The 18,877-nt window shown below is 37.6% G+C and overlaps 1 protein-coding gene across 1 annotated transcript in view; it reads right to left on the bottom strand.

The window, feature by feature from the left end:
- LOC108578935 (paired box protein Pax-6-like) overlaps positions 1–18,877 on the bottom strand; it is a 138,510-nt gene that overhangs the window by 80,073 nt on the left and 39,560 nt on the right. The window contains exons 4-5 of the mRNA XM_017942354.1: positions 12,654–12,844; positions 11,399–11,508 (exon numbers count right to left, since the gene is read on the bottom strand). Coding sequence (XP_017797843.1) covers positions 11,399–11,508; positions 12,654–12,844 — 301 coding nt within the window. The remainder of the gene's footprint in view (positions 1–11,398; positions 11,509–12,653; positions 12,845–18,877) is intronic.

Below are 18,877 nucleotides of genomic sequence, written 5' to 3'. Positions count from 1 at the left end.
GGTCAAAAACAAAAAAATGCAGGAAAGAAAAAGAGAAAACACAAGGGGAAAAAAAGAGCCAGCTGAACCCCCTGAATTTCTCTCTAAAAACTTTTCCTTTTCTTCGTGCTCGAAGAGGATCCACCGTCAGAGAAAGAGAGAGAGACCGTGCATAACACAAAAGCTATCGGGGAACCATTAATACGCGGATCGCGCGTTTCCACGAGGATCCACGTCGACGGGAGTGGCGCGAGGCAAGAACAACAACGAGGACGATGCTGGCGTAGTCGACGACGACAACGGGCACGACCGCAGAGAAAAAGGGAAGAAGGAAGAGAGAGAGAGAGAGAGAGAGAGGCCTATGTATTGTCCTGCTCGACGATAAAAGGTTTCGCATCGTTGCAACGTGCCTACCTACTGGGACACGCGGCTCCAGAAGAAGAAGTAGAAGCAGCAGAAACACGGAGCAAAAGAGACAGCGGGCTAGCAACAAAACGTACGAGGAAAAAGAGACAGAAATGGACGAGGAGAGAAAAAAAAATGCTAGGTGGAAAGAGACAGATAGGGTTGGAAAAGAAAGAAAGAGAAAAAGGAAGAAAAGTAAAGGGAGATCGGGTGCAGCAGATAAAGAGGTCGACGATAATGCTCTCAGTACACCCTGGGTTTCCTAGCCGGAGAGCGCACCAGGCGGCCATTATATTGTTTTACCTCTGTATCTCAGCCAGAGATCAACCAGCACGCCGCAGAGAGTTCTGTATACACCTTCCACGTTGACAGCCAGGGAATGATGATGGTTGGGTAACGATGAAGCGTACCGGGTGAACGAAACTCGCAGGGGACCAGACGATGGAACGAGAACGTCAGCCACGAAATGGAGCGGCGAACGTTCTTCTTCGTATGTTGCGTAATTGTACGGGCGGGTGGTTTGCTAGGTTTATGGGTGGAAAGGTGAAAAACGCAGGTCCACTTTGAAGAACCGGTTGGAAGAATTGGGGAAAAGAGTGCGAAAGTTTGCTTCACTTTGGGTAATTAATACTTTGCTAGATTTGTGTTGGGATTTGCTGCAACTTGCTGTTATTTGACGGCGTCGTACGGTTGCAAGGCTTTTAGTTGCCGATGTTGACCCAGATTTTCGCGTAGTGCTGGACACGGAGAGTCTTTTGAGTTGTTTCGATGAATTGAAAGTTGGATAATTGACGACTTAACTCGTCTTATCTTGGCTTAACTCGACTTATAATTGACACTTAACTCGACGACTTCAAGTTACTCGTAAACTGTTAATCGTACAAAAAAGTGTTTGGAACAAAAGTTGCACGATTTCAAGGGGCACGTACGTTATAATAATTACTTTATTTCTACATTGTTTATATACAAAGTTTTGAACGTCACCTTCATTTTCTTTAACGGAGTTTCCTATATTTCTTTATAGAAATCAAAAGGGTATTAAAAACAGAGTAAATAAATATTAAAGCATAATAGGTTCAAAGTGGATATTTATCGAAATATTTGCAATAGAAGTTCTGTTCTACTTAGGTTCGAATTTACATTAGACAAATATGTGGCTGCGTATTTTCCTCGGTTACAATACCTTTTGCAGTAAAATTTTCATTACATATCTCAATAAATACCCACTTTAAACTTATTATGCCCTAATACATATTTACTCTGTTTTCAATACTCTTTTAATTTCCGTGAAGAAATATAGGGTGTTCTGTAGAAAGAAAATTAAGATGACCTTTAGAATTTTATGTGCAAATAATGTAAAAATTAAATAATCATTATAACCCAGATCCTCCTTGAAATCATGCAAGCTTTGTTTCATACATCTTTTTGTACAAGTAGGTAATTTCAATTCAAGTTAAGTGAATCATCCTGTACGTGTAATGCAAAATTTTTGCGGAGTTCAAAGTGAGGTAAGAGTAGCTTGTAAAATGAATTTGCATAGAATTTGATTTACTTAGCGTGTGATCTCTTAAACAATAGCAAGATTAAATGCAAAATGAAATATAGACTATTTAGATGCAGAAAGTAAGGCGCGTTTAATAATATTAACAGGAATGACAATGTTTGAAAAGAGAATCGATGAATTGCCATTTTAATTCCCGAGGATATCGAAAAATTAGACAAAGTTATTGTAACTATAATGGTACTATAATTTCGAGTATCGAAATGCTTGTTCCGTGATATGTTCTCCAAACGATACCTATGTTAATTGGATTTACTCAGTTCTTACATTTCAAACAAAAAGATCTTCATAATAAGAAGTCACATTTTGTCTCTTTAAAACGATGTTTGCAATATTATCATCAAGGATAATGTTGATTGTCTCGAATCATTAAAACTCATGTAATCACCAGACTCACCAAGCAGTAACGTAGAAACCAACTCCACCAAATTATGATCGGCAACATTAATTATCAGGATTACCTTGAAATCACAGACAAACACTTCACCGACACTGACTTTCGTCGACACTGTGTATTTATCGATATATGCTATCACCGACAATGTGTTTCCATTCAAACGTCAATTTCTTTATACAAAAGATAATGAGGTAAATATAATAAGGTAATAATGAGATGAAATAACGAGGTAATAATGAGATAAAATGATATTACGTTACACTTAAGCTGTGTTATAAAATTAATTGCTTTAGAACCGTGCTGTACAACATGTTTTTGTAACTTGTTACAAGACTGTACCTTTGGTATTGTAGGAATACGACTAATAAGTTTATATGACAGTTCGTACCTCATTATAAATAATTGCGTCAAACAGTAGATGGCAAATGTTTTATAATCGCATCATATTGTCATGTAACAATATTTTATCATTTTTTTTCGTCTGTACCCAGCACTTGGTGGATAACATATAAACTTGCTACGTAACACGAAAAATGATATTTAACGTAATGTTATATAGCGTAGACGCAGCTTTATACTGCTACATTATTAATCGATTCAAGTTGTGTACATGAATGATTAAACATCGAGTGAACGTATGTTGGTGATTTCAACATATCGGTGAAACTCGATGCAAATATTGCGAGTGAAATATTTGTTGGTAATTTCATGGTAACACAAAATTACTACAATCGATCAAACTAAAAAACACACCTTTCGATCAGCCCTTAACGAGCATATTTCCCATCTGTCTATCGACGTGGTACATTGACCAGTATGCCCGCGATCCGCGAAATCAGTTTTTCCAATTGAAATGAGAACGCGGACGCGATCACGCCAACGACATGTCAGAGATATTGAAATTCTGGGATGGTATTCAGGACTCGTGTCCTCCTTTTTTTTTTTTCTTCACTCCCCTGTCGTTCGCCTCGTAGCACGGGACCCGAGAGGTGAAAAAACAATGCCCATACGACCCGAACCCCTTTCGTTTCGATCGAGCACGGAGTCTCTTTGCGCCCTTGTCTCCTTTCTTTCTTGGCCTCTCTTGTTCGCCGTCTCTAGCGTCTCTCTCTTCCCTCTACCCTTATTCTCGCGTCCTCTCTTTTCTCGCCACCCTCTCTCATAGAATTCTTCTGCATGCCGCTGCTGCGTCTCGTCTCGTCCCGTCCCGTGTCTCGTGCAATGACACAATACAACTCTGGGATGCATTGTGGATCAGCCTCACCAGACACCCCGACGATACCGACGACTGACGTCGAACGAGATGGCGACGACGACGATGGCGCACACTGGGTCGAAACGCGAGAAATCGCGAGAAATCCGCGCAGGGCAGCATTTTTTATAAGGCGCAACCTGGGGCCTCACTACGGAGCCTCATTTTAAAACCCTACTCCTCACAAAGAACAACGTAAAAAATAGCCTAGCTACGGTTGTAAGATAAAATACCTGGTTTTTGATATTAAATGCCTAATATGAAAACAAGAGGCTGCTGAAAACGGGAACGCCAAAATGAGGGTCCGCTATTCATCAAGAGGTCGACATCGACGGGAATTTCTACAGATTGAATGTTAAGTGTCGCCTAGGAGGGTCTCAGAAAATCATATGCAGCTCGGGTACTTTGAGTATCTGAAGTGCAAGGACTTTTCCGGGCGATAAAACATTTCGTCGCCAGAATAAATTATACTTTTTACCAACGTTGTGTTATTTTTATCTGATTAAAATGAGTCATTATGGAAATGTCGACTTTTATTTTCAGTAAACTTCAAAAGAAAAATGTGTATGAATTTGATTAACTGAAACAGACTTGTTCTATTGAGTAACGATGTTGCGTCTAGAGCCTCCGAAGGTATAAACGCGGCCCTGAATCCGCGGCAAATCAATTTTGTTGTTCTTCATTTTGAAGTTATCGCAGTTATTAGAGATATTTTTATTCTATAAGGTGTGGACAATGTGTTAGCGTGATTTTGATTGGTCTGTTTTGAATCTAATTTAGATCTGACTGGATAGAAGAATGCCTTTTAGAAGACTTTTTGGTTTTGAAGTGACTTAAAAAGCTTCGTATTACTTGATCATGTTGTTTCGTGATTGTAGTAATATTTTTTCAGATTTTACACGGTAATATTTAATCACGGTAAACTTTCTTTTTTCCCAATGTTTCCGAAATCCCTCCATCATTTTGAAAAGCTCATTTTACAGGTTAAAGTTCAAGCAGTCCAATGGTATTTTTCATATTGTTCTATCGGTAGGAACAGCGTCAAATCAGCAGTCGAACATTTAGCAGCGGTTATTGTTATGTTTGCTAACAATAAATAAAATTTTATTGCATTTTCTGAAAGAGCTTTTCTTTAGCTTTAAGATGGGCCCAATGTCGAAGCATTATCTTCAAACGAAACCGAAATATTATGGTTAAAGTGATGACATATCGGTTGACTTTGTCCAATTTTTCTAAATTTTTATATTAAATATCTCGAAAATTGTTTAAAATGTAGAGCCTAAATTTTACATACTTTAGTTTTCCAGGGTTGCCAACAAATCCTGACTATGATCGCAATTCTGTGCGATTCGAGCCTGATGATCCGTCGGTGAAAGATGAAAGCGACAATTATAAACATTCAATTAGTCATTTATAATCGAAAATTACAATTTGTATTTTTCACCGAATTGCTAAGATTCTCCCGATGAAAATGTATCCAGACACGACCTTATTCGAATCATGTTAAATTATTATACATGTACGTAAATTTAAATGTCTTTCAAATGTTGAAAAAAGCTGTATATGAAAAAAAGAAATAAAGTTTTGTTTTGTACTTCTTTAAGTAAAACACTGTTTAAAAATCTGAAAGAATATCATCGTACTACTTGAAGTTTTGTCTACAGCATATTAATTTTTTCCCACGAGATTCATTTAGAAATTAATACATACAGTGAGTCACTGAACTGTTCAGACACCCTTCAAAGCAGAACAACTTAAGTTATAACGGAAGTTATAAGGATTAGTTTACCAGATAACATATAAAAAAAATGGTTTAAAGACTGCAATCTCAGAGTCGATTTCTAAAACATTTTTATCTGAGCCCGTAATGAACATTTAAAAAATACGTTTTGCAGATTTATGTCAGTTACAGATTTATGTACAAGCTGAAAATTTCATCGAACTCGGTTAACATTGCTGTGAGCTGTAAACGGTTAAAAATGGTGAAAATCGTAGTTTTTCACGATTTTCAACCTACAACTGTATTAAATTTCAAGATTTCTACATTTTTCGATGCCTGTTAAATACTTGTACAGGGTAGTTCACGCAATTGGGACGGGTTATTTCTTGAGTCTGATTAGAGATGGAAAAAAGTTGAATGGTATAGAAAAGTTTACTTTCTTATAGCTTCACATTTTTCGTGAGTGCAACGATGCACCTAAAAGATGCAAATGCATTCTTTTTTGAAATGGAACATTCTGTGGACAAAAGTATTAGGGTAAGGTATTCGAAAAGTGAATACGTCACGAAATATTTCAAACTTCTTAGAAGGTGTATGTTTCGTTGAAGATGTGACAGTGAAATGTTCGAACACTTTGAATAAAGCATGGATACGTTTTATTAAAAATTTGAAATATTTTACGAAATATTGATTTTTATAACATATCGCATTCTAACACTTTTTTTTTCGATTTAGATAAAACAAATGTGCAGTTCCATTTCAAAAAGGGATGCATTTGCATTTTTCAGGCGCATCGTCGCACTTGCGAAGAAAATGAAGCTGTAAGAAAGTAAACCATTCTATACCATTCAACTTTTTCAACTTTTTTTTTCATCTTTAATCAAACTCAAGATATACCTGACCCGTTTCAATTATGTGACTTATCCTGTATACAAATGTAACAATAAATTGAAAATATCTCTAATACGTTCCAAATGAGTTTTTATCGTCACTTTTTCACGAGTTGCCTAAATGACTGGAGAAATAAAAAAAACTAAGAATTTCAAGAACCGACATTCTATCCTCAACTTTCCACAATTTGTCGAAATTATTACTAAACTGTAGAATTTCACGAAACATTATGTTAATGCCTACATTTCATAATTTTTCGCACGATTTGCCTAAGTGACTGGAAAAATAAGAAAACTAAGAATTTCAAGAGCTGACATTCTATCCTCAACTTTCCGCAATTTCTCTAAATTATTACTAAACTGTAGAATTTCACGAAACATTATGTTGTCATCTATATTTCACAATTTGTTTTAATTATAATTTCAAAACACGTCGTTTTATTATCTTTCCACGATCAACTTTCCCTAAGCAACTGGAACAGAGAAGAGATTTGAAAATGCAACCCCTTATCGTCGATTCCCCGTGATCTCCCTGCCAGAAACAGGAAGAGCGCGAGGAGTTTCTAGGCTGTTGAGAGAAGCGACGAGCAACCGATGCTCGAGGATCGGCGCGATGATTGCGCCGTAATCTGCTTTCGTTTTGCACCGTAGAACGGGGTGCCAGTTGTCGTTTCTGATTAGCCCGAGGCGACTTCCGCCTTTCGGAATCGGTCGCTATCGAAATACCGTGCAACCGACAGAGAGGGACGCTCTAGCAGAACCTCAGACAGAGGGACGCAGACGGAGAAACACAGACGTAAGGGTAAACTCAGAAGAGCTAAAAGTGAGAATGTGTGAGAGGGAGAGAGAGAAAGAGAGAGAAACAACCCTCCTGACACGGGTTATCCTATAAACGGCGGCAAGCCTGCAGCTACGCGGAGATAATCCGGCCCCCGGGGTCCGCGTGCGGTTGAGCGCTCGCAACAGTTACCATATTTGATTGTATCCCTTCTACCCTGCTGGAATACAAAATAATAATGCGTCCTGCACGGACAGAGTGGCCCGATTAACGACGCTTGGCGAGCACGCTGAATCCGCCGTGGACAGTGGAACAGCCCCGAAGGGTTGTCAGCGGATCTTTGTGATTTGGGAGGAGGTACTGTGAGCAGTACAGAGACTGATCAAATTATTGCGATCACTTCGAAATTATGTATCGTTTATTTGAAGATCGTAAAAGAATGGAATTGAAAATACGCTTCAAATGAAACCCTTGTCATTGTAAAAAGCATTGTTTTCAACACTAAAATGACCGACCGAGTCAAATTGACCCATTGGTAACATTTCAAAAACAAACGAATGTTTGATAGTGGTACGTTTGTAACTTTCCGACTTTATTTTCTGCATGTAGACCTCTGTTCATATCGAGGTGAAAAAGGATTTTAAAACTTCTATAAATTATTATCCTTAAAACTGTTAAAAATAAACGAAGAATAAACGTAGACTAAACTTTTTTCACGAAGCGTTTGAGGCAATCGGGCTTGAAAATTCGTAGCGCATATTTGCACAAGATTCAGTTCTAAAAATTTCTTAACAGATATTAATCAAAGTTTGTCCGTGTGCTTTCTTGAGTTTAGTAACTCGTAAAAGTCGCGTACGTACTGTATGCAAACACGACATGCACTGTACGTCGCTCGACGCACCGTATTTCAACTATCTAACAATAAGTGTAAACAGATTTTCAAACCTGATTTTTTTGAGAAAAGGCCTCGCACGAACAAATTTCATTCCACAGTTTGTATTTATTTTTCTACGAGAAATCACCTCCTGCCCGCCAATATTTATGCAACCTTCTTTCATCCCCAGAAAGAGCAGAATACGAAATCAATGTTTGCCCACCTACATTTCCGTTAAACGATTACCATCAAGTTGTCCCTTTCGCTATCATCAGCCTCTCAAGACGTATCATTCAAAAGCAACGTCGCAACAGCACATGTATCTACGAATCACGGAAGTCCCCTCGGGGCGAAGGCGCGAGATTCCGGTGGCCTGAGGTGGAGGAACATATAAACGGGCCCCACGCACTCAGCCACGCATACGTTCGTTTTTCGCTGTTCGTGACACCGCTCGCCACCCTGTCGGGAAAAACGCCCGGCCAAAAGAAATCGCGCGTTTGATGTGCCGCCAAAGGGAACGCGTGCATACTCGCATGCGATGAAAGAGCGGCAAACAAGGGTGGAGGGGGGGCGGGCAAGAGAGAGCGAGAAAGAGACGGAGAGAATATTCCGTCGGTCGAGTTACAATTTCGTGTGGGTTGGTCGGTCGACTGCAACCACGTTTCCACCCCATCCAACCCCTGCACACCCTCTGCCCCCGTGCGCCCGCACCCGACCACCCTTCTGCCCCCCACTTCGTCTGTGTCCTTCTCGTTTCGCTTAAACGTAACAATTATTACCGGAAAAGCGCTGCACACGCATGCGGCAAACCGCGGGACCCGCCGACGGAATTACATTGATATTAGTATCGTTTCAGCCGGCAGATTAATTAATTAAAACGCGCCTCTTCCCACCATTCTCGAAACGTCTCCCCTTCCTCTCTCGATACCCCGCGCCCATGGCTTTCTCACCGCTGGCCACTTTTGATGTACGCATACATGTGCGCGTGTTTAACTGTGTCAGAGCGTACGAGGTTTTGGATACGCTTGTGCGGGAAATCGAGGCGCGTGATTTTGTTGGGAGCTGTGGGTTCTCTCGAAAATTTTGTTTGATGTTGGATTAAGTTTGTATATCGAAAAGGTGCGTGTCAGGTACACAAGTTTGAATCCGACAGAAAAATTGTGAACGAAGTTACTGATCATTCTGAAAGCGTTAATCTTGGTGTTATTCAATTGGTAATGCTTTAATCGTTCCTTTGTTTCAATACGTTTCAGATCACTGACGTTTTCTCCGAAACTAACATGTGAAAGCTATCTTACTCCCTTATTGCGTAACAATTCCATTTTATAGCGATTCTACGGATTTTTCGGCTAGTTGTATATTATTGAATTGATAAATACATTTAAACGAAAGTAACGATAATGTGATTTTCAATGGTGATTGTTAAATGTCGCGTAGCTGATTACATCGAGTCGACCGAAAAGTCTTCCCGCTCTTTTGCCATGTAGCCTTTGTATTGTAATGCGCGAGTAAATATGCAAATAATGTTATAAACGAAAATAAGTTGCGAAAGTAGACGTCTCGATGCGTCATTTGGAAAGGAAAGTATAAAGATTGACTGGATTTATCGCGATCAGCACAGCTTTGCAATGTCAATTGATAGGATGCGTCTTCGACGCATTGTGTCGCATTACTATTGCAAGGGTAAAAGTATAGTACAATCCAGAAAAAAATGTGTACAGTGCACAGCGAAGGTGCTGTGAATAGTAGGTTATGCCAATTTTGGTTTGCCAAATTTCGTGTCGAAAACGCTCTGGAAGGCTAATGAAAGTTGACAATGATCGAATTCAGGCATTAGCTGAGAATGATCCGCATAAAACCACACGGGAGATTGCAGAGATCAACATTGAAAACTATTTACATAATCTTGGTTGCATAAGTCGTTCGGGTGCCGCGCAAGTTGAAAACACGAGAAGACATTTTGGCCAATCTAATAGTTTAGAATTTAGGTGATCATTAAGTAGCTGAGGGGCGGAAAATTGGTGACGAATTGCCAACATGGTTGACGGTTAACGATAATTTAACACGATATTTAAAACGATTATTAAAAGTTGATAGTTGAGGTATTATTATAAATGGAAGTTTCTGTTATTGGTGGTGATTTCCCTTACCTTTCTTCGCGTGCAGAATATCCGCGGGATCCGGCGGCAAGGCTGTACAGTGACTTGGACTTAAACTGGGCTGCAGGGATGGAAATGGACTGCCAGCACCAGATGGATACCTAATGTGGAATAAAATTTAATGGTGGATGGAACTCGTTTGCAGATAATCTATTATAAGAAATTCTGTTAGTATACTAATCAATTTGACATAAAAACGTGTAATTAGTAGGTCCTTTTGTTAAAGAATTATAAGAGAATAGTGAAGAATTGAAATGAAAAATTAACGGTTTTTCGTAGTTTCAACTATAAATAAATAATGTCGGTTTTGCAAATGCAACGGGCGAATAAATTGTATATACTTGTGACTATGTGAAAAATAAGCAGTTGCATAATATCTACGTTGGTGCACGAAGATAATGGTACTGTTGTCCATTCACCGGTGTATTCTGTTCGAGAAGGTTTTCTGCTAATTTTTATTGACACAACGATGTGTCAAAACATAACGAAAAATTATCGAAGAATATTTTTTACTTCTACAATAATTATGCAAATTGAAAAATTAATCAAATTACATTTCAGATTTTCATATGTTTTGGATAATGAAGAAAATGTAGCGCAGGAACTTTTTTACCAATATAATTTACTGAAATTTCTCTTATACAAACTAAAGTTCCGTTAAGTAAAGTAGCTGATTACATCGAGTCGACCGAAAAGTCTTCCCGCTCTTTTGCCATGTAGCCTTTGTATTGTAATGCGCGAGTAAATATGCAAATAATGTTATAAACGAAAATAAGTTGCGAAAGTAGACGTCTCGATGCGTCATTTGGAAAGGAAAGTATAAAGATTGACTGGATTTATCGCGATCAGCACAGCTTTGCAATGTCAATTGATAGGATGCGTCTTCGACGCATTGTGTCGCATTACTATTGCAAGGGTAAAAGTATAGTACAATCCAGAAAAAAATGTGTACAGTGCACAGCGAAGGTGCTGTGAATAGTAGGTTATGCCAATTTTGGTTTGCCAAATTTCGTGTCGAAAACGCTCTGGAAGGCTAATGAAAGTTGACAATGATCGAATTCAGGCATTAGCTGAGAATGATCCGCATAAAACCACACGGGAGATTGCAGAGATCAACATTGAAAACTATTTACATAATCTTGGTTGCATAAGTCGTTCGGGTGCCGCGCAAGTTGAAAACACGAGAAGACATTTTGGCCAATCTAATAGTTTAGAATTTAGGTGATCATTAAGTAGCTGAGGGGCGGAAAATTGGTGACGAATTGCCAACATGGTTGACGGTTAACGATAATTTAACACGATATTTAAAACGATTATTAAAAGTTGATAGTTGAGGTATTATTATAAATGGAAGTTTCTGTTATTGGTGGTGATTTCCCTTACCTTTCTTCGCGTGCAGAATATCCGCGGGATCCGGCGGCAAGGCTGTACAGTGACTTGGACTTAAACTGGGCTGCAGGGATGGAAATGGACTGCCAGCACCAGATGGATACCTAATGTGGAATAAAATTTAATGGTGGATGGAACTCGTTTGCAGATAATCTATTATAAGAAATTCTGTTAGTATACTAATCAATTTGACATAAAAACGTGTAATTAGTAGGTCCTTTTGTTAAAGAATTATAAGAGAATAGTGAAGAATTGAAATGAAAAATTAACGGTTTTTCGTAGTTTCAACTATAAATAAATAATGTCGGTTTTGCAAATGCAACGGGCGAATAAATTGTATATACTTGTGACTATGTGAAAAATAAGCAGTTGCATAATATCTACGTTGGTGCACGAAGATAATGGTACTGTTGTCCATTCACCGGTGTATTCTGTTCGAGAAGGTTTTCTGCTAATTTTTATTGACACAACGATGTGTCAAAACATAACGAAAAATTATCGAAGAATATTTTTTACTTCTACAATAATTATGCAAATTGAAAAATTAATCAAATTACATTTCAGATTTTCATATGTTTTGGATAATGAAGAAAATGTAGCGCAGGAACTTTTTTACCAATATAATTTACTGAAATTTCTCTTATACAAACTAAAGTTCCGTTAAGTAAAGTGATATGTAATAACAGACGAAAAATAAGCTCTTTATCAGCGATGAGCGTTTGAATTTCAATTCCGACGCGATTCGAAGTTTTTCGATACTGTAAGAAATTCAAATCATTTCAAATCTCTTAAAAGTCACGATAAGTCTTGAATCTTAAGTCTTGATAGGTCCTGAGACTTTAAAGTTTCGATAGGTTTTGAAAGTCTTGGAAGTCCTGAAAGCTTTGAAATTTTTCATCGGTCCTGAATGCTTCGTGAGTATTCAATGTCTTACATATGAGTATTCGATATCATTAACATTACATATCATAAAATATAATTGGACAAAGGTATTCGAAATGCTTGAAAGATATTAAGTACTCACCAAGCTTTCAAGTCCTATCAAAATTTTCAAGACTTCGAACCTATCAAGGCTTTCAAGATGTGTTGAAAATTTCAAGATCAAAACCTATCAAGACTCAAGATTTAAGACTTATCGAGACTTTCAAAAGCTTCAAGTTTCGAATATACGCTCGAAGTGATTCGAATTTTTCGCCACATGTACATATCTAACGTGCTTCCAAGTATTTCAAAACCCATCACTACTCACCATGGATTGGGCCTCGGCCATCCAGTGGTCTGTCCATTCAGTAGCCTCAGTTTATCGTAAACGCTCTCAGCCGGACTGCCAGCACCGACTCCAACGCCAACAGCAGAAACCCCTTGCTGCTGCTGTTGCTGTTGCTGTCGTTGCTCTTTTTGTGCTGCTAAATTTCTCAATACCCTATTAATAGACGACACCTGAAATCAGAAATGACAAAAACACGTTACTTATAAAACATAGCTTCTCCACTTATAATTGTAGCTAAATATCTCTACTTATTAAGAAAAAGAATGTTATCACCAGATGGCTCGTTATTATATTGAACAATGTTCGTCGGACACTTTTTTCTTGCTTTCACTAACAACGTTAGTGTTGAATAGTATTAGAATAACATTATTATATCAGCTAATATCTCTTAAGTTAATGCCTATTTCTCCATATTCCAGCAAGGTATTTGCTATTTTTAAGTTAAGTCAGAATAATTGAAATTCTATTGTAATATTAACAATTAATTGTCTGAACATGTTTTAAATGAATAAAAATCATTTTATCCATCTTGCCTTTTACATAATAAAGAACTAAAAGAATGGCTTAATTTTTACGTGATATATGAGTAATATACGTAACATACGAATAAATATTCCGTTCACAGTACTGCTCGTCCATAGTAAGAATTTGGCTTCAGAGTGTTTAGCACTTAGAAAGTAAGTTCCAGCCTCATATATACAGGGTGTTCCACAGTTAAAGGATCAAACTGTGCCAGTATGTTCTATGAGCAGAAATGAGGAGAAAATATATAAATATAGGTCTGGAAACGCTTTATTAAAAAGTTACATAAGTCAGTGATATTTATCCAATCGGTTTATTTTAGCCAGGTTTACCGTTTAACAGTATTGAAAATTTTGATCATCATGTTGCACTAAAAAGTAAGGAAAATAATTTCGTTCAATTTTCGATTTCAAAATGTTAACTTTCATATTGTCGTGATATTGTAGAGTATAGTACCGTATAGGTAGATGCACTATATCTTGCTCCAATAAAACGCATTCTGTGCCGAATCTCCCGTTTTCCTTTCTGTTCCTAGGAATTCGTCGTTCTTTTCATGCTTTCTCTTTCATAATTATTTACACCTGCTGTATAACCCTTTACTTGCACAATTTGATCGTTTAACTTTTGAAATTCGTTAAGCAGCCTATGCAAGGCATAGGGGCGCCAATGACAGTGGCACCTCGGACGCGAAAGGAGAATGTTTTAATTTTCACCAAGCGGTTTTTTCGAGAAGTTACATTGTTTACAAACTACTTTTTTGTGCGAATCACAAGTTCCAATAGAGTTACAAGTGACCAATTAATGCTAAACATTATAATAACAATAATTCTAGGGCGCCGCATAAATTCTCGCGTAAGGGCGCCAAGCACCCCAGCGCCGTCCCTGCTTTGTAACTATTATTTATCTGAGTATACAGAGATTTCCTGTAACGCGATATCAAGCAAGTGTATCAAGCACCATCCTCTTATTTTCTCCAGAGGAACACCAACGAGCGGGGTAACGACGCAAGCCAAGGGATGCACCGAGTGGCTCACAAAAGAAAAGCAGACACTACTCGCTTATTTCCAATCACGTTTATCCGCGTACAGTAACAGTTTCCAGGGATGCCTTTAGGAGATCGCACATTGGCTCGAGATGCACCGGATTTATTATAAACACGAAACGCTTCGGTTCGAGCCAGTCAGAGAGAGAGAGAGAGAGAGAAGGAGAGTGAGAGTCGAGGATTCGAAGCTAGAGGGGTGAGAGAGCGCTTCTGCCCGATGAAATGCGATGAGAGCGGTAATTAAAACGATGCGGTGAGCGGCGTGTGCTCCACGAGGGAGTTAATTACCTCCGCCTTCAATTATATCCGTCTCGCGTCACTCCAAGGGGACTTTGGCTTCTGCCAACCTAAGTACGCACTCGCGCGTCTGCGGCGCGAAACACGTGCACCAGGCCAACTACACGCGCGATGCTACTTCGGCCGATTGACGTGCACTGCCGCGTGTTCCGCAATTTCCGCCTGTGTCCTCCTCGAAATTTAGCGAAATTTCGCGGCACCTTCTTAGGATATGAAACGAGAGGTTGACACAACGATTTGGTTTTAAGCGTGTATCGACGTTGATTATTTAGACTGCGCATGTTTATGCAAATGCAGATTTTTGTAGAAGAAAGGACTTGGATAGAAGTTTACTACGTCTATTCGTATATGTATGTTTGGAAGTGACGTGGTGTAAAGTAATTACTCGCGCAAGTTGCTTAACAAAAATACATTTATTTATTTAACCGATAACGCTTAAACTAATTTTAAAATGTACAGGCGACACGATGCACGTAGAAAGAAAGACTACGACAGAAAGCCTCCTGCCTTTTTCGGGGCTCCCTTAAGTAGCCCCTTTTCCCTGGGAAAGTCCCAGGAAGTGGAGGCGCGGGCCTGCATTGCCGGGGCAATACTCTTGTCCTAGAGGACGAAGAAACTCGGAGATGCTTGGGAAAACATCTCTCGATTCTGCGCCTCGAGGGCCAAGAGTCGCCAGGCCTGAGTGCGTGGCCCCCCCGTGGCGGTCGCCACATATGTATACTAAAATCTATCTTTTATTTTGCATATCTTGCACATTTCATTTAAACGGCATATCTTGCACATTTCATTTAAACGACATATATGCATGGATATAATGCATATTCCGTGCATATGTAACATTAGGTTGTCCGGAAATAAATTGCGGTTTCTGTACATGGGATTTAAACACGTGTAGTTTTTCTTAGAATGAATTTATTTCATCGAAATAATTTCCAACGTTTCACAAGAGTTCCTATTCCATGACAATAAAGATCAGGAGTTCTAGAATTAATAAATTCCACGAAGGTATTTACAGCATCCTCTTTATTGCGGAAGATTTTTTCTCGCAAAAAGTTATCCAAATATTTAAAAAAATGGTAATCTGTAGGCGATAAGTCGGGGGAATAAGGAGTGTGTCTTCCGAATCGTGAATTGTGATACGTTATCGTGTAAGAGTATTGGTCCCTCACGATTTACCAAACTTGCTTGTTTAACAAATAACTTTTTATGCATTATAATCATTAGCTGTGCTTTCGCCGAATACTCGATTGAGTTTCCGCGGCTTTACGTCCTAATTTAAATTCATATAAAAATATGGTACGAATTTGCTTCTTGTCCATTGCTACGTTTTTAAGTTATACTCAGAACAAATGACGGTAAAAAACAAAAGTGTATCGCTTATATGATAGAGCGAGATCTACGCGTTCAAATGGTATATTACTTAATAAACATAAATTTAAAATATATAGTATAGAAAAGCTTTAAATATGACATAACAGAAAACCGCAATTTACTTCCGGACAACCTAATAGCATACAGTCACCGGAATTAATATTCGGACACCCTTTAAAACGGTATAACTCTTTTAAAATTGGACCAGACGACTTGAGTTTTTTTTTTTTTGAAAAGTTAGAAGGATGAGTTTATTATATAATATAATATTAACTTTACTATACTATAGACGATGTGTACAAAATATTTTGAAAAAATTGCAATTAGTGGGAATTGCGAAGAAAATAGTAAAAGTCATTTTTTTGCAACTTTTTTATCTGAGCCTATAATGAAAATTTAAAACATACGTTTTGTAAATTTATGTCAGTTATATACCTGCATACTGAAAATTTCATCGAAGTGAAACCGGTTCAAAATTGTGAAAATCGGAGTTCTCGCGACTTTTGGCCTATAGGTAATTGCAATAAATTTCAAGATTCTTTCGATGCCTGCCGCGTTCCTGCAATTTTAAAAAAGGTATACCATTTTAAAGGGTGCCCGAATATTAATTCGGGTCACTGTATCTATCTCGGTAAACACGTTTAATCCGTCACCGATTGTGTAACTTATTTCATCGGTGGTAATTTATTGCAATTCGAATTGTAACATATAAAAACAACGATATACAATAAATTATACTATGTTTCGTGTAGGTACCTATATCCTGCATATTTCGTGCATAGGTAACTTGTTACATATTCTGATATATTTTACTTGAATAAACATCCGCAGTCTATTGATTATAATCGATAGAAGTGAGTGGTTTTCTTTGATAGATTTTTTGTAGTTGTACTAAACTATTTATTTATATTTGTTATTTTAAATAATGCTAATTAAGGGTTTTAGAAATCATGATACTATCGCAGAATCAGTATTTCACTATAAACTGTTTCGAAGCACCTTTAATTGTTTAGGGCCACGTCGTATGAAGTCGTGGCTCATTTTTCTGTTAGAATGTCTACTCTCTCCGCGATTAATGAAAATACCAGGACAGCATTTGTTTTTTAGATAATTATTAGTAATTTTAATGGTTGTTTTTAAGTTTTGTGTCGATACATGCATGGCAATAATTTAAAAAATGTTTTAAATCTATTTAAATTGCATTAATTAACGAGGTATTCCAACGATACCAATTTTTTCTTCATATCTATTGTTCGAACATTCAAAACAGGTTTCGAACGCGTACGTATATTTACAAAATTTTCACAAACTGCCAATAATCATACACTGTCGTTCATAAATATTAGGGCGCCTACTATGTCTGTACAGAAAGTATTATAGGTATGACTTAAATTGCATTTCTTCGGCAAAGTCAGTATCGTATCGTTATCTTAATACTACAACTAGACATTTTAAATTCATTAGTAGAAAAACCGAGTTCATCACCGAGTTTTAGCATTAAACATGAAGCTGACTTTAAACTTATCCACTTTTATCACAAAGGAAACTCCGATTTCTGATACACTTATCTAGAAAAAGTCAATTTACAGAAATTACGGATAGAAGTGCAACAAAGGAAGCAAAATTTAATTATTGCCTGTTTTTTAGAACTTATGGAGTATAAGTGACAATGTACCAGTAAAAATATGCGAGCTCGTTGTACCACGACATTCCAAACTTAACAATTCTTTTTGGACCTTAGTAATGACTGGTTAGATTTAGTTCACATTGAATAAGTGTCTATAACCTTTTACATAGATAACACTGCAAGTATCATCGGATTCGCAGTCGTAAAAATTGAAGCTAGAAGCGCTATTGAAAAATTTCTCCACTACCTTGACAAAAAAGTAAATTTTATTGTCATACGATTGGAAATAATTATGCATATCTTCGAATGAAACTTTCGACGGAAGAGGTAAGTACAATTTCATTTCTGCAAATGATATTCCCCTTTAATGGCGGAAGTATGCATGCACCGGAGAATATCCGGCCACCCAGACCGTATACACGCCTCCATTCGCCTTGGCGTCGTATCTTTTATTTATCCTCCGGCCGGTGTGAGCTGCTTTCGTCGGTTCTGTCACTTACAGCTCGTATAAATCCCGGTCCAAGTCGTAAAAGAATTCCCGCGAACTAAAGCGGTACGTTCTCCTGCTGCCGATAGTTCCGCAATTTATTCTCTGGACCTCTGTATTTTCTTCTACGCGTCGCTAGCTATTCGCGTACTAACGCTGGCGTAAAGTTCCTGCCGTCTGGTATAAAAGCCCTCTGGCCCTCTATTTCGAAGTATTCACCGCTGAATAATTATTGCACGAGAAATTTTCATCGTTGCTTGAGCAGATGTACAGTGAGTCTTACTAATATTCGGACACTCTTTAGAACAGTACAACTTTCATTTAAATTGGACTTAACGACTTGAGTTCTTTTGAGAAGTTAGAAGGATTAGTATAGTAGATGACGTGTACCAAAAATTTGGAAAAAATTGCAATTTATAGAAATCGCGAAGAATATTGTAAAGGTCATTAATAATAATAGCAATCATTGGAACTTCTAAAAAAACTCAAATCGTTTGGTCCAATTTAAAAGAAATTATAATTGTTTACATAGTGTCCGAATATTAGTGAGAGTCAGTGTACCAATTATTCCTGATCGTAGTGCATAAATAATATAAATTATTCCAATGTTTTTACGGTTTGTAGAAAGAAATCATTCATTTGTTATCATTAAAATGAAAATTTAGAATTTATTTATATTTATAACTTTGAAGGTTCGAAGTTTACATTTTAACTTAAAGCCTTCGGTACCTGGTATTATGTTTGAAAAAGAAATTAAAAAAGTATTAAATTCCAAATGTAATGGCACATTTAATAATTCTAGATATAAAATAATAAAGTGAATAAATTATTCGAATAATTAAGGAATTAAAATTATA

Source organism: Habropoda laboriosa, unplaced genomic scaffold, assembly GCF_001263275.1.
Source record: "Habropoda laboriosa isolate 0110345459 unplaced genomic scaffold, ASM126327v1 scaffold30, whole genome shotgun sequence".
NCBI lineage: Eukaryota > Metazoa > Arthropoda > Insecta > Hymenoptera > Apidae > Habropoda > Habropoda laboriosa.
This window is presented reverse-complemented; position numbering and strand designations above follow the sequence as displayed.